The sequence below is a fragment of the Orycteropus afer genome, unplaced genomic scaffold, assembly GCF_000298275.1.
Source record: "Orycteropus afer afer isolate SDZICR_OR568_19922 unplaced genomic scaffold, OryAfe1.0 scaffold00285, whole genome shotgun sequence".
Lineage (NCBI taxonomy): Eukaryota > Metazoa > Chordata > Mammalia > Tubulidentata > Orycteropodidae > Orycteropus > Orycteropus afer.
Window position 1 is genome coordinate 2,431,413 of NW_006921872.1, and position 14,376 is coordinate 2,445,788.

Below are 14,376 nucleotides of genomic sequence, written 5' to 3' on the forward strand. Positions count from 1 at the left end.
CTGAGTTTTCAGTGAAGGGTTACAGGTTACAAGCAGTATAGGTTCCCATTCAACAATTTCTACACAAATTGTTCAGTGACATTGTTTACATTCTTCACAATGTATGAACATTCTCAGTACTTCCTTTCTGGTTGTTCCATTTCCATTAATCTAGTTTTCCTGCTCCCATACATTCTCATCTTTGTTTTAAAGTAATTGTTGACTACTTGGTCTCATATAGATGATTTTCTAAAGGAGCACAGTACTCATAGGTGACATTCATTATTTTGCAAGCCGTCTGTTACTTAGCTAAAAGGTGACCTCAGGAGCTAGTTTTGGTTCAAGGTTTAAAGATTATCTCAGGGCAATAGCCTTGAGTAGCCCTCCAGTCCTAATTGGTCCAGTATGTCTGTTTTTTCAGAAATTTGAGGTTCTCTTCCATATTTTTCACCCATCCCATCAGGGCCCCTATATGCAGTTAGATGACCTGGATCTAGATTCTGGCTTTACAACTTATTGTTGTTGTTAGGTGCTGTTCAGTCAGCTCTGACTCATAGCAACCCTGTGTGCAACAGAGCACAACACTGCCTGGTCATGCACCATTCTCATAATCCTTGCTATACTTGAGCCCATCATTGAAGCCACTGTGTCAATTGATCTTGACACTTCCCTTTCTCCATGACCCTCTACTTTCCATGACCCTCACTTTACCAAGCATGATATCTTTCTCCAGGGAATGGTTCCTTCTAACAACATCACCAAACGAGGTGAGACAAATTCTGGCCATTCTCACTTCAAAGGTGCCTTTGGACCGCATTTCTCCCAGGACAGATGTTTGTTCTTCTGGCAGTCTGTGCTATTTTCAGTATTCTTCACCAACACCATAATTCAAAGGCATCAACTCTTCTTCAGTCTTCCTTATTCATTGTTCAGCTTTCACATGCATATGAGGCAAATAAAAATACCATGGCTTGGGTTAGGCGCACCTAAGTTTTCAAAGTGACGTCTTTGCTTTTCAATACTTTAAAGAGATCTTTTGCGGGACATCTGCCCAGTGCAATATGACATCTGATTTCTTGACTGCTGCTTTCACGGGTGTTGACTGTGGATCCAAGGAAAATGAAATCCCTGACAACATTCTTTTCTCCATATTGTAATGCTGCTTATTGGTTCAGTTGTGAAGATTTTTGTTTTATGTTGAGGTATAATCGATACTGAAGGCTGTATAGTCTTTGATCTTCATCAGAAAGTGCTTCAAGTCATCCTCACTTTCAGCAAGCAAGGTTGTGTCATCTGCATACAGCAGGCTGTTACTGAGTCTTCCTCCATTCCTGATGCCACGTTCTTCTTCATATAGTCCAGCTTCTCAGATTATTTGCTCAGCATACAGGTTGAATAAGTATGGTGAAAGGATACAACCCTGATTCACTCCCTACCTGATTTTAAATCTTGCAGTATCCCCTTGTTCTGTTCACATGACTGCCTCTTGGTCTATGTACAGGCTCCTCATGAGCACAACTAAGTGTTCTGGAATTCACTTTCTTTGCAATTTTGTCCATAATTTGTTATGATCCACACAGTCAAATGCTTTTGCATAGTCAACACAACACAGGTAAACATCTTTCTGGCAGTCTTTGCTTTCAGCCAAGATCCACCTGGTATCAGCAATGACATCCGTCATTCCATGTTCTCTTCTGAATCCAGCTGGAATTTCTGGAACTTCCCTGTCAATATACTGTTGCAACTGTTTTGGAATAATCCTCAGCAAGATTTTACTTGAGTTGGTATTAATGATGTTGTAAGATAATTTCCACATTCTATTGGAGCACCTTTCTTTCAAATGGGGACAAATACTAATTTCTTCTAGTCAGTTGGCCAGGTAGCTAGCTGTCTTCCAAATTTCTTGGCATAAACAAGTAACTACCGTCAGCACTGAACCTGTTTGTTGAAACATCTCAATGGGTATTCCGTCAATTCCTGGAGCCTCGTTTTTCACCAATACCTCAGGGCAGCTTCAACTTCTCTCTTCAATACCATTGTTTTTTGATCATATGCTACCTTCTGAAATAACTGAATATCCACCAATTCTTTTTGGTACAGTGACTCTGTGTATTCCTTCCATCTTCTTTTGATGCTTCCTTCATCATTGAATATTTTGCCCGTAGAATCCTTCCGTATTGCAACTTGAAGCTTGGATTTATTCTTCAGTTCTTTCAGCTTGAGAAATGCCAACTGTGTTCCATTTTGCTTTTCTAACTCCAGGTCTTTGCACATTTCATTACAATACTTTGTCTTCTCAAGCTGCCCTTTGAAATCTTCTGTTCATTTCTTTTATCATATATTCCATTTGCATTAGTGATTCTGTGTTTAAGAGCAAGTTTCAGAGTCTCTTCTGACATCCCTTTTGGTCTTTTCTTACTCTCCTGTTCTTTTAATGATGTTTTGTTTTCTTCTTGTTTGATGAACATCCTACAATTAGGATGTCATCCCACAATTCATGTCATCCCACAATGCATCTGGTTTTTGGTCACTGGTGTTCAGTGCATCAAGTCTATTCTTAAGGTCTCTAAACTCAGGTGGGTTATAATCAATGCTGTATTTTGGTTCTCGTGGACTTGTTTTTTCTTCAGCATAAACTTGAACTTGCATAGAAGCAATTGCTGATCTGTTTCACAGTCAGCTCCTGGTCTTGTTTTGATCGAAGATACTGAGCTTCTCTGTTGCCTCTTTCCACAGATGCAGTCAATCTGATTCCTGTGTATTCCATTTGGTGAGGTTCACGTGTACAGCTGCCTTTTATGTTGTTGAAAAAAGCAATGAATAAGTCATTGCTCTTGCAAAATTCTATCATTTGATCTCTGGTATCATTTCTATCACCAAGGGCTTATTTTCCAACTACCAACGATTCTGCTTTGTTTCTAACTTTCACATTCCAATCACCAGTAATAATATGTCTTGATTGTATGTTTGGTCAATTTCAGACTGCAGAAGTTGGTAAAAATCTTAAATTTCTTCATCTTTGGCTTTAGTGGTTGGTGTGTACATCTGAATAATAGTAGTATCAACTGGTCTTCCTTGTAAACAAAGTCTATTACCATCACTGACAACATTGTACTTTAGCACAGATTTCGAAACATTCTTTTTGACAATGAATGCAACACCATTCCTCTTCAGTTTGTCATTCTTGGTGTAGTAGACCATATGACTGTCAGATTCAAAATGACCAATACCAATCCATTTCAGCTTACTAATGCCTAGGATATCAATCTTTAGGCATTCCATTTAATTGTTGACAACTTCCAATTTTCCTAGATTGACACTTCCTAAATTCCCCATTCCAATTATTAATGGACATTTGCAGCTGTTTCTTCCCATTCTGAGTTGTGCCCCATGAGGAAATGGAGGTCTCACAAGCTACTGCATCTATGTCATTAAGGTCAACTCTAGTTTGAGGAGGTAGCTCTTTCCCAGTCATATTTTAAGGGCCTCCCAACCTGAGGGGCTCATCTTCCAGCACTATATCAGACAATGTTTCTGGGCTATTTATAAAGTCTTCCAGTAATATATTAGATTGTGTTTCACTGCTATTCACAAGGTTTTCACTGGCCAATTTTTTCAGAAGTAGATGGCCCTACGCTTCTTCCCAGTCTGGAAGCTCCACTGAAACCTATCCACCAGGGATGACCCTGCTGGTATTTGAAATACCAGTGGCATAGCCTCCAGCCTCACAGCAACACTCAAGTTACCACAGTATGATAAACTGATAGATGAGTGGTGGTACTACTTATTAGCTACTTATTACTACTTATTCATTCTACCCCACAGATCTGCAGAGACAGTTAAGAACAAACACATATCAAATGCCTGGCACATAATGGGTGCTCCATAGACATGTTATTAAGATCACCAGTTTAATATTAACTTGTAACCAGCTAGTACAAGAGAGCAGTGTAAATATCTAGGCTTCCAGAGTACTTGGGATCTTTCTACTGGCTCTACTGTCCTATCTCATACCTTTTTGAATCCCAACAACTCTTCCGACTCCAGTGTGAAAACAGGATGTGTAAATATGACCTGGTGCACTCTGGGGGGTAGAGGCAGAAGGCAGTGCTCTGCTTCTAGCTGTTCTACAAATCTTTTACAAAAGGCTTTTTGCTTTTATGGTCCTGCACTTACCTGTCTGCACCAGGTACTTGATACTAACTTCATCAACTGGGAAAAAGGCAGCAGTTGCTCCATACTCTGGACACATATTGGCAATAGTAGCTCGGTCAGCAATGGACAACTGGACTACTCCTGGTCCAAAAAACTCGACAAATTTGCCTACTACCCCAACCTGGCGGAGATGCTAAGTAGAGAAACAAAAGAAAAGTTTGAGACACTTAAAAGCCAAACTTCACAACTCATAAATTAGCCCTATGAGTAAACACAAACAACATATTAGCTCAGTACTTATTTTAGTATTTTTGAAAATAACGCCTAAAAAGTAATACCAACTAAATGCAACGTGGTATCCTTAGTCGGATCTTGGAAAGAAAAGGAATGTTACTGAAAAAACTTTGTGAAGTCTGTAGTTTAGCATCATACTATCACTACATGTGAATTTGTTAGTTTTGATAATGCATCACTGTATTGTAAGATGTTAACAGGAAGCTGGGGGAAAGAAATATAGGAACTCTTTGTGCTATTATGGGCACCAACACTTGTGTAAATATAAAATTATATCAAAATAGCTTTTATAAAAAAAGAAAAAAAAGTAACGCTCAAAACACAAATAACAATAAAAGTTTTTCAAAATGATAAACATCTCTTTCTCTCTCTAATGACATCATCAGAAGTTTCTAGAAGTGCTAAAAATTAAATAAACTCTTTCAACTTAAATAAATTATTACTCAAACTAGTTGAATAAGTACATGATTCTGGAACGGAAAGAATTTCTTTGGATTGAGTTCTGTGAAAGTTGTCACTGATCTATGTTCCTAAACTATGAAACTTGACGATGTTGCCTAAAGAATAGTTTCTTTTGGTAAATAAACAATTAAAATTACTTCGGACAGTAAGTCTTTACTTAATTATTTTTACTGATATTTCAGAGCATTTAAAAGCTTCAGAACTCACTGGGGATTTTAACTGTGTTTATCTACTTTATGAAGATAACTTGATATCAAGGATTTAATTCCATTGTTTCAGCAAAACAAACAAACAAACAAAACACTATGAAGTACAGTTCTGCTCTAACACAGATGAGGTTTCCGTGAGTCATACCTGATTTGACAGGAACTGGTTTTGCTGTGTGTGTTTTAAGTACAAGTAAAATGTGGCCAAAAGGCCCAAAAAGTCTGAATCCCCACATCTTTTCCATACAAGCCATCAGCCAGGACTGGGCAAATGACTGACCTTGCCTGCCATGAGGCCAGTCTAATGAACTGTGGACAACCACAAGGACAGCATTTTTTCCTCATGTCAGACTCTGCCAAATTTTGTGGGCAAGTCTTATTATCCCACTTTTGAAGGACAGCGCATAGCCGTTTGTAGTGAGCCAGAGTGTTCAAATAAATCCAATACTGAATTCCACAGGATCAAATCAAAGACAAACTTTTTTTTTTGGTCCTTTAACATTATAGCATCCATCAAAAAGACCTCAAGTCTCTGAACTACATAACCTGGAAAAATTATGTCTATAATAATACAAATAAATCACTTTTTCAATAGTCCTCAAAAATGGAATTGCTTTCTTTTTGTAAAGCAAGCAAATTACAAAAAATGACTATTTCTTATAAGAGCTAAAGAAAAAGAAAAAAACAGCAACAGTATTTTCCAGCTTGGAGAAATATCTGCTATGATAATGTAACATAATACAGAGAAGAGACTTAAAAAAAAAACCCAAACATTATTCATGGAACTAATTTGCTATTTACATTTAAGGAAGAACTGTGTGGAAAAAATGTAGTTAAAGTATAAACACATACATGGGAGTGAGTCTCACAACCTCAGAATAGTGATATTTCCAGGAATAGAAAGAATGGCATTAGCCTGAAATATTACATTTTATTTCTTAAAAAATAAACAGAGAGCAAGAGCTCTAAAGCAAATAAGTCCAAATGTTAATATCTATTAAATTTAAAGAATAAGTAAATACTTAAGTAATTTCAATTTTTGTATATATGAATTATTTTGTAATTAAAATTTTTTTCAGAAAAAGATCCACGTAGCAACAGAGGGACAAAAATGAACAAAATCATCTAAGACTTAATCACAGAATATATTCCCTTTATCTACACTTCTTTAAAAATAATCATCACAGTTTCCTAGCATTTCTAGAGACACAGAAACCAAGAAGAGACTCCATCATGCATTTCTTCTCTTTGTCATTGGACTTTTCAATGCCACCGAAGAGGCAGCATGTCGTTACCTTGGTAATGGTAAGCACGATGTCAGTGGACGTTACCAGTGGGTGGGGATTGCCCATCAGCCGGTAGCCAATCACCTGAGGAAGCACCATGCTGATTGGCTGACCCAGCATGACAGCTTCAGCTTCAATACCACCTACACCTGCAATGAATGGCATGGTCAGAACAATGCTTTCATTATTCCTGTCATTATTTACTCCAGGAGTAAATTCAGTGCCATCACAAGTAATGGGCCCAGCTGCGATGTTTTAGTAGTATAGAGTTGTTTCTATAAAGAGCAGTTATCTTTTCTTTATTTTCATCTACAGAATGTTTAACGACTGTTTCTCAAAGTATGGTCTCCCAAATATCTGTATCAGTATTCCCCTGGTACCACACAAAACAGACACCTGTATCAGAATTCCCTCAGTGCCACACAAAATGGAATGTGAGGTTGAGGAGTCTCAATTTTTAAACAAACACCCACAGGTGATTGTCACTAATTCTAAACTTCCCTACCCACTATTCCAGTTCATTTTTCAAAACATAATTACATCCACTCTTCACTGACATAGTTAGGTTCCAAAGACCAAGCTGTTAACATGAAATCAGAATTATGCAAAAATGGTGAATGACCACATCAGATCACAAAATGGAGGATGATGACATTGTTACATAATTGCCATATCACATCACTACATAACTTCCAAATTACATCATTCCATAACTGTCCAATTATATTATATAATTGCCAAACCACAGAGAATCATGGCCCAGCCAAGATGACACATAACCTTAATCATCGTAGCCAGTATCACTCTTGCCTCGCACCATGGCATTTGTTAATGCCAGATGCACATTGTTAACACACAAAATAATCAGAGAGACAGTAGATTTTTTACTATTATTGTAAATGCAAAATGTTGGATAATGAGAGAGTCAGTAAGTAAGGAGTAGGTGCACTGAGTGCCTACTAGGTGTGAGGCATTTTTCCAGGTACTGGAAATAGAGCAGTGAACAAAACAGATAAACACACCTCTCTGATTTGCCACTAGGACATAATGGCATCTAAATAGGAACTTGGAAGAACACTCACCCCAACCGAGAACACCCAAACCATCGATCATGGTAGTGTGTGAATCTGTGCCCACGAGGCTGTCTGGATAATAATATCCATCCTTATCAAATGCCACTCTTGCTAAGTATTCCAAATTCACCTGGTGGATGATTCCTGAGCCAGGGGGAATAATCCGCATGTTGCAAAAAGCCTGGGAACCCCACTACAATTGAAAAATGGAAAGAAAACTATGAATAACTGATGCACTTCTACCCCATCTATCTCTTTGGCATCTCTCCCTGATGTCCCACATACATAACCAATCAGTGGAACCAAGCTCAGTCCATACCTTTAAAAACTCAAATCGTTCTCTATTTCTTTCAAATTCCAGGTCTTGATTCTTCTGCAAACTGTCTGCCCTATCAGAGAGAAAAATTAAATTTATAAATTTTAAGCCTTAAAATGTTACTGGTAATTTCATTGGTGATGAATACACAAAATAACAACTGCAGCTGCAGGCTTTCTGGGTGGTAGTATGCTTTTCATTTATAAATGTGGGAAAACCCATTCACCAATGTTAGGAAGGAAGGGTTAAGTGGAGAAAGTAAACAGAATAATTATTATCTGGTTCAAGTGATTCCTACAATGCCTTAAACTTTAAACATGGTAGGCTGGAAACACAAATTCAATTTACATTAAAACGAATCTAATCATGAAGTCTGATTCTTAGGAACAGACTCAGACATATGAAGACAATAAGAGCTGAGACATTTTTCAAAAAACCTCATTTCTGGACCCCTTTCTCATCTATGGACTTGTTAGAAACTTGTCTGAGCTGGGCTGTGTCTGGGCTGACATTTTAATCTGTGTATGTTGGGAGATAGGGAACCAGTCATTTATAAAATCACAATTTCCTACCTCTAGGGACAGAGGTTTCGATGAGGATGGTAGCATCTAAGAATACCTGCAAACCCCAGATTATATGCTAAGGTTCACTCAAGGTAATTCAGTTAATCAGAAATGACACTGAAAATGAAGGGCATCAAGAAACTCTTCCCGGATTTTTATAAAGAAACTCCAATGTTTTGAGTCAAGATAGAGCAAGTCACAGTCACAACTCTTCAAGTACAGCACACAGAGGGTACTCAAAAATTGTATACCATAGATTGAGCAAGCACAGGAAAGGATGGTAAAATTAACAGCCAAGACCCAAGTCAGACTGCATTAATTAACATAATAGCTACATTTACTGACATTACTAGGAACCAGCAACTATTCTAAATGCTTTACATTTATTTTTTCATTTAATCTCCCTAACAACCGTATGAGTTAGGTGTAACTAATATTTACATTTTACAAAAAAGGAAACAGAAACAGTGAGGTTAAGAAATTTACTCCATCTAGATGCCACGATGGGTCTCTCCTCATCCAGAGCAAAGAATGAAGAAAACCAAATATGCATGGAAACAGTTAGTCCAAGGGCCTAGTACAGCATGTGATCCTCAGCCTATATAATTATGAGACCAGAAGAACTAGATGGTGCCCAGCTACCACTGTCAACCACTCAGAGGGGGATCTATGTAGGAGATCCTGGATAGAGTGGGAGAACAATATGGAACAAAAAGAAAGTGACCAGGCTTGCTGGTCTGATAAAGCCTGGTAGAACCCGTGAGACTATGGCCCCTAGCTGCCCTTTAGGTCTGGAACTGAACCCACTCCCATGCCTTTCAGCCAAACAAAAGATAGGCATATGAGCTGAACATTTACATTAGGTAGACATACTTCTTGGAGCGATCAATCATGGGAGAACACAAAGGCTGTGTATGCACAGGGAGACAGACAGCTCAGGGGGCAGGAATGTATGGGAGGGAAAGACACAGTGAAGAACAGGTGGCTATGGGGAAAAGTTGGAGGAGAGCTGTTACACTGTGGAAGACTGCAGTCAATGTCATGCGACAAAGTGTATGTGAACTGCTGTATGGAAGATGAATTTGTTGTATAAACTTTCACCCAAATCACATTAAAAAAAAAAAAAGAAAGAAAGAAATTTGCTCTAGTTCACAAAGTAGTAAACTGTAGAACTGGAATTCAAACCCAAGCAGTCTGACTCCAAAGTGAGTACTCTCAATTCCTATACCATACTGCCTCTTGAAGCAGAAATGGTGGCAGCAGTAATAGTAGCAACAATAATAATAGTAGCAGTTAAAGTATAACATTACGTCCATGCTCTAAGCGCTTTATACACATGGACTAATCCAATCATAACAGTTCCTCAAGTAGGTATCACTCAGTTCCTAGTCATGGCAAACCATGCATGTAGAACTGTGCTCCACTGGGTTTTCAATGGTTGATGTTTTAGAAGTAGATCACCAGGCCTTTCTTACAAGCTTTCTTCTGAACTTTATTATTAAAAAGGCAACTCATCTGTGCTTACTACACTTACCAACTAAATTAAATTATGTGTCCATACTTCTAAACTAATGTTTCTTGAATGTATACTTAAATACAATATTTAGATTCAATAATAATAATAAAGAACTAAAGAACGAAAAAAAAAAAAAAAAAGAAAAAGAGAAGGCATCTCTATTATTTCCACCAGTACAGGGGAGATTCTTAATTGTATGTAACCCCCATCCCTAATGCCCCCATTTCTCCTCTTGCTATATTTTGAGCACTTCTGGCCTCTCCTAGACATTATCCCCTGTCCTCTTCCCTCCAACACCGAGAAGGATGTCAGAGGTGCTAACAGCAGAAGCAGGGTTGGAAGGGGAGAGTTTACCCCAGAGAATGCTGGGAACATCAGTTTGAGATAAACATCATATTCACAGGACAAGCAAAAGCCAGAAATGTTTACGCTGTTTTAATGTAGAGTAACTCCAGGTAGAAATCTATTTATTCATAAGGAAAACAAAACAAAACAAAACAAAACACCCAACATCATTTATGCTAAAGTTGGCTCAATTAGCTTACTTCTAGTTATTAGCATTTTTCTACCACTCAGAACTTGCCTAAATTAGCCCAATCTAGTGAGTGAGCTTTTAATAAAGTTTCCAAATGTGAATGGCCTTGCAGACTAAAGAGGAAATTTCTTCTTAGTTACATAACTTGAATTCAGATTTGGACAGAGTTCAAAGTTTCTGAGAACTACATTTAACGGTGCTCCAAAAATTCACACAGAGTACTTACAGAGGAGATAGTTTTCACACACATGAAATCTGGTCAGAAATTATTGGGATATTCTTGTTGGGATTAAAAACATTAAAGGTTATTTCTGAGATAACTTTGTGAAACATTTAAATAATGTGTTAGTCATACAGTGTATTTCCAAGGAGGGTATGAGGCCAACTGATATTGTTAAAATCAGGCAAAGAGCTTAGAGATATTTAAGGAACTGAAAATACTTCCCGAGTTTCTCTAACTCATATCTGGAAACAAGTCCACAGCACACAGTTCCATGAGGGCTGAGACATACCACATTAATTCCTTACAAAAATGAAGAAAGGAACTGGGAGGTCAGATTGCAAAACCAAAACTCAAGAAATAAAAACAAAACACTACCAATGAAAATACTTCTAACAGAAATGTTCTCTCTAATTAGAGGGGGAAAAAAAAGTGTTTCCTAGATTTGGATATCAATCTGTATCAAAGTTCACTCTGGACTTCTCTGTCTTCATAATAGTATTTTCAGTGCTACAGTGTCAATGAAAAAGGTCCAAAAAAAAAATGAAACTGAAAAAAAAAAATCACAGCAAACTTGGCGATGAGACCTAGTTTATTAACTGCTTAGCAGCCAAGGGCTCTTTAAATTTTGAGTCAATGGAACAGACATTAAAACAAATACAGTTTTGTCTCTATCAGTGTTTTCACCTTCCAGGTCAGCAAAATGAAGGTAAACTCATCAACACCAATGAGAATTGCCAAGAAAGATGAAGTTTTTGTGAGGCTACTTTTATAACTTCTGAAGTAAAAATTTAGGAAACATTCTTACCTTCAAGTAGGCCAATATTTATATGTGTGTGAGTGTATTTTTAATTCTTCCCTTTGAAATTAAAACATCAAATTGAGCTTATGTGATATAGGGGGAGGGGGAAGACATGTTGCCTAAAAGTGAGTTTAGAGTCCCAAGGGAAGGGAAGAGTCGGCAGGTGTCTATTCTGTTTGTTCCAAGAATACAGTCTACTCAGGGCACAAAAAAATAACCCAAACCTAACTCACTACCATTGAGTCGGATCTGACTCATAGCAACCCTTCCTTGGGTTTCTGAGGTGGTTTCACTATGGAAGTAGATCACCCAACCTTCCTTCCAAGGAGTAGCTAGCTGGTGGGTTTGAACCACCAGCCTTCTGGTTAGCAGTCAAATGCCTTAGACACTATGCCACCAGAACTGCCATTAAGGGCACAAAGGAAATTGAATTTATCTGGCTTGGATATTGGCAATATTAATTTGAGAATGACCAGTTTCTTCTACATTACTCTTGAAGCTGTATGGAACCAACTTTAAATTCCAAAGGAAGCAAATTTTTTTTTTTTTTTTTGTAGTGGTTTATTTCATTTTCTTAGATGACTTTGAATTATTCAAAATGATAGCTTCTTACTATTAAACTAAATGAAGACTAGTTAAAGCCCCTGAGATAATCACCGAGCAGTTTGGCACCTCTCTTTCCAATCTTTTAATCTCCGTACAACTTTTCATCTAGCTGAGAACATTCTATACATGGAATTTAGTTTCTCACTCATTGAGCTAAGAAGTGAACATGTTCTAAGTGTTATCAAGCACTTTATAAATATAACTGGAAAGTCATTTTAAGGATATGCCATAATTTAATAAAAAATTATCTTGTATTGGGCCCTTAGAATGCTTCTAGCTTTTCACTAATAATAGTGAAAATTATTTATAAAAATAATACTTTAATAAACATTATCAACCATAAAGTTTTTTCTGAATTTCAGATACCTACTAAGGGTATTTTTGGAAGTTCCAGGTCAAAGAGTAGGAAAAATGATAAGGTTCTTAATACATATTAAGGTGTTCTGGTAGCACAGTGCCTAAGGCATCTTACTGCTAACCAAAAGGTTGATGGTTCAAACCCACCACCCACTCTGTGGAAGTAAGACTGGGCAATCTACTTCGATAAAGATTTACCCAATGTGGGGTGCTATGAGTTGGAATAGACTCGATGGCAGTGGGTTTGGTTATTTTGGTAATACATATTGCTTTTATTTTTCTAATTTACAGTGCTATTAGCAGTATATAAATGTGTCTCCCTCACGACACCTTTATAATTAATAATGTTTACTATCTAATCTTAATGATGTTGATAAGAGAAAATGGTATCTCAGAGAATTCATTTACTTTTTTATTGCTTGTAAGATTGAAAGGTTTTTATATACAGTTTACCATGTCCATTTACTTTTATTGCAAAATGTTTATTTTCCTTTATCCATTTATCTGTTGGGTGATACCATTTTTCTAAATGAATTACACAGACTTTTTATATATTAAGGATGCTAACTCTCATATTTGTTGCAAATATTTTTCTAGGTCTTGCTATTATTATCTTTGAAGTTGTTATGTTACAGATCTTTTCTGTTTTTGTTAAAAATAACACAACTCCCCATTTTTAAATGTAGAAAATGCTTCCCAATCATGACATTTGAGACATACATACTTTTATTTTCCTCTAAATTGTTTTCATGATTTCACTTTTCTAACATTAATGCTTTAATTCATATAAACTGCCTACTCTACCAAAAAGTTTATTTTCCCAGGTTTGTATATGCAACGGTTATTTCTTTCTCCACTGACAGCTGATAACTTTGTCAAGTCATACTTCCAGGTAAAGATACCAGCCTCCTAGTGCCTCATCAACTGCCCTGTATCCAAACCCTTGCTGTGTAACCTTGTAGTTCCTTCCAGAAAAGATAGAGTATACTTCTTTACCCTTTGACTATGGGCTTGGCTATGTGACTTGCTTTGGTGAATGGCAATGTGAACTACAGGTGATCCTGCACCAGCCTTGAGCTATGCCTTAGAGATACTGCATGTTTCCACTTGCTCTCTTGAGCCTCTGTGATCACCAGATAACCGCTTTCTCTTTCAATATAAAATACATACAAACAGAATAGTGCTGTACCAGCTGACCTGCAGATGTGCAGGGCAGTAGAAAGCAAAGTTGACCCAGCTGCTGCAGCATGAAGCTGCCCACCTGCCTTCATCCTAAATCAGCCGACCTCCTATTCAATGCATAGATGTGTAAGAAACAGATGCTTGCTGTTGACTGCTATTGAGGCTTTAGGGTTGTTTGTTATACAGCAACTGCTGATATTTACACCTGTCTTTACACTGAAATCTTTGTTATTTTGGTTGGGGCAAACCCTGCTTTTAGCAGAGAATGACAAATGGTAGAGTTTCTACTACCTCATTTCCTGTCTATATGATTTTGATTCAAAGGGCAAAACCTACTGATTGCTTTTTGTCTCAATTTTAACCTCACCATCACTTCTTCCAGGCCCTGCCAAATCAATGAGAGCTTCACCTGGATTCCATTGTTACAAATTTTTAATGCCTTTTTTTCTTTCTATGCCTTTTTTGTATATCTTAAAGGAGATGGGGAACATATCACAAAGTTTAATATATTGCTGCCATTTTAACCCAAAGAGAAACTCCCAATACTACTAATTTAAAGCAAAGACTTTTGGAAAATGGTATTTAGGGAGAAAAGCTCACTAAAATAAACTGAGTCAGGAAAATTGACCATTACTGCTAGATTCAATCTCTACGAATTTAGATAGTCATCTCTTCAATGGGACAGGATTATAAATGCTACATGTAATAAATGGTTTTGGCCATTTTGAATCAGCAAGAGATCACTAAAAAGACAAGAAAAGAAGAGAAGACCAAAGTGGATGACAGAAGAGACTCTGAACCTTGCCCTTGAGCGGAGAATAGCT

The 14,376-nt window shown here is 37.3% G+C and overlaps 1 protein-coding gene across 1 annotated transcript in view; it reads right to left on the reverse strand.

Annotated features, from left to right (window-relative positions):
• ACO1 (aconitase 1) overlaps positions 1 to 14,376 on the reverse strand; it is a 46,221-nt gene that overhangs the window by 26,419 nt on the left and 5,426 nt on the right. Inside the window, exons 4-7 of the mRNA XM_007950700.2 lie at positions 7,775 to 7,844; positions 7,465 to 7,648; positions 6,392 to 6,531; positions 4,156 to 4,327 (exon numbers count right to left, since the gene is read on the reverse strand). Of these exons, the coding sequence (XP_007948891.1) occupies positions 4,156 to 4,327; positions 6,392 to 6,531; positions 7,465 to 7,648; positions 7,775 to 7,844 (566 nt within the window). The remainder of the gene's footprint in view (positions 1 to 4,155; positions 4,328 to 6,391; positions 6,532 to 7,464; positions 7,649 to 7,774; positions 7,845 to 14,376) is intronic.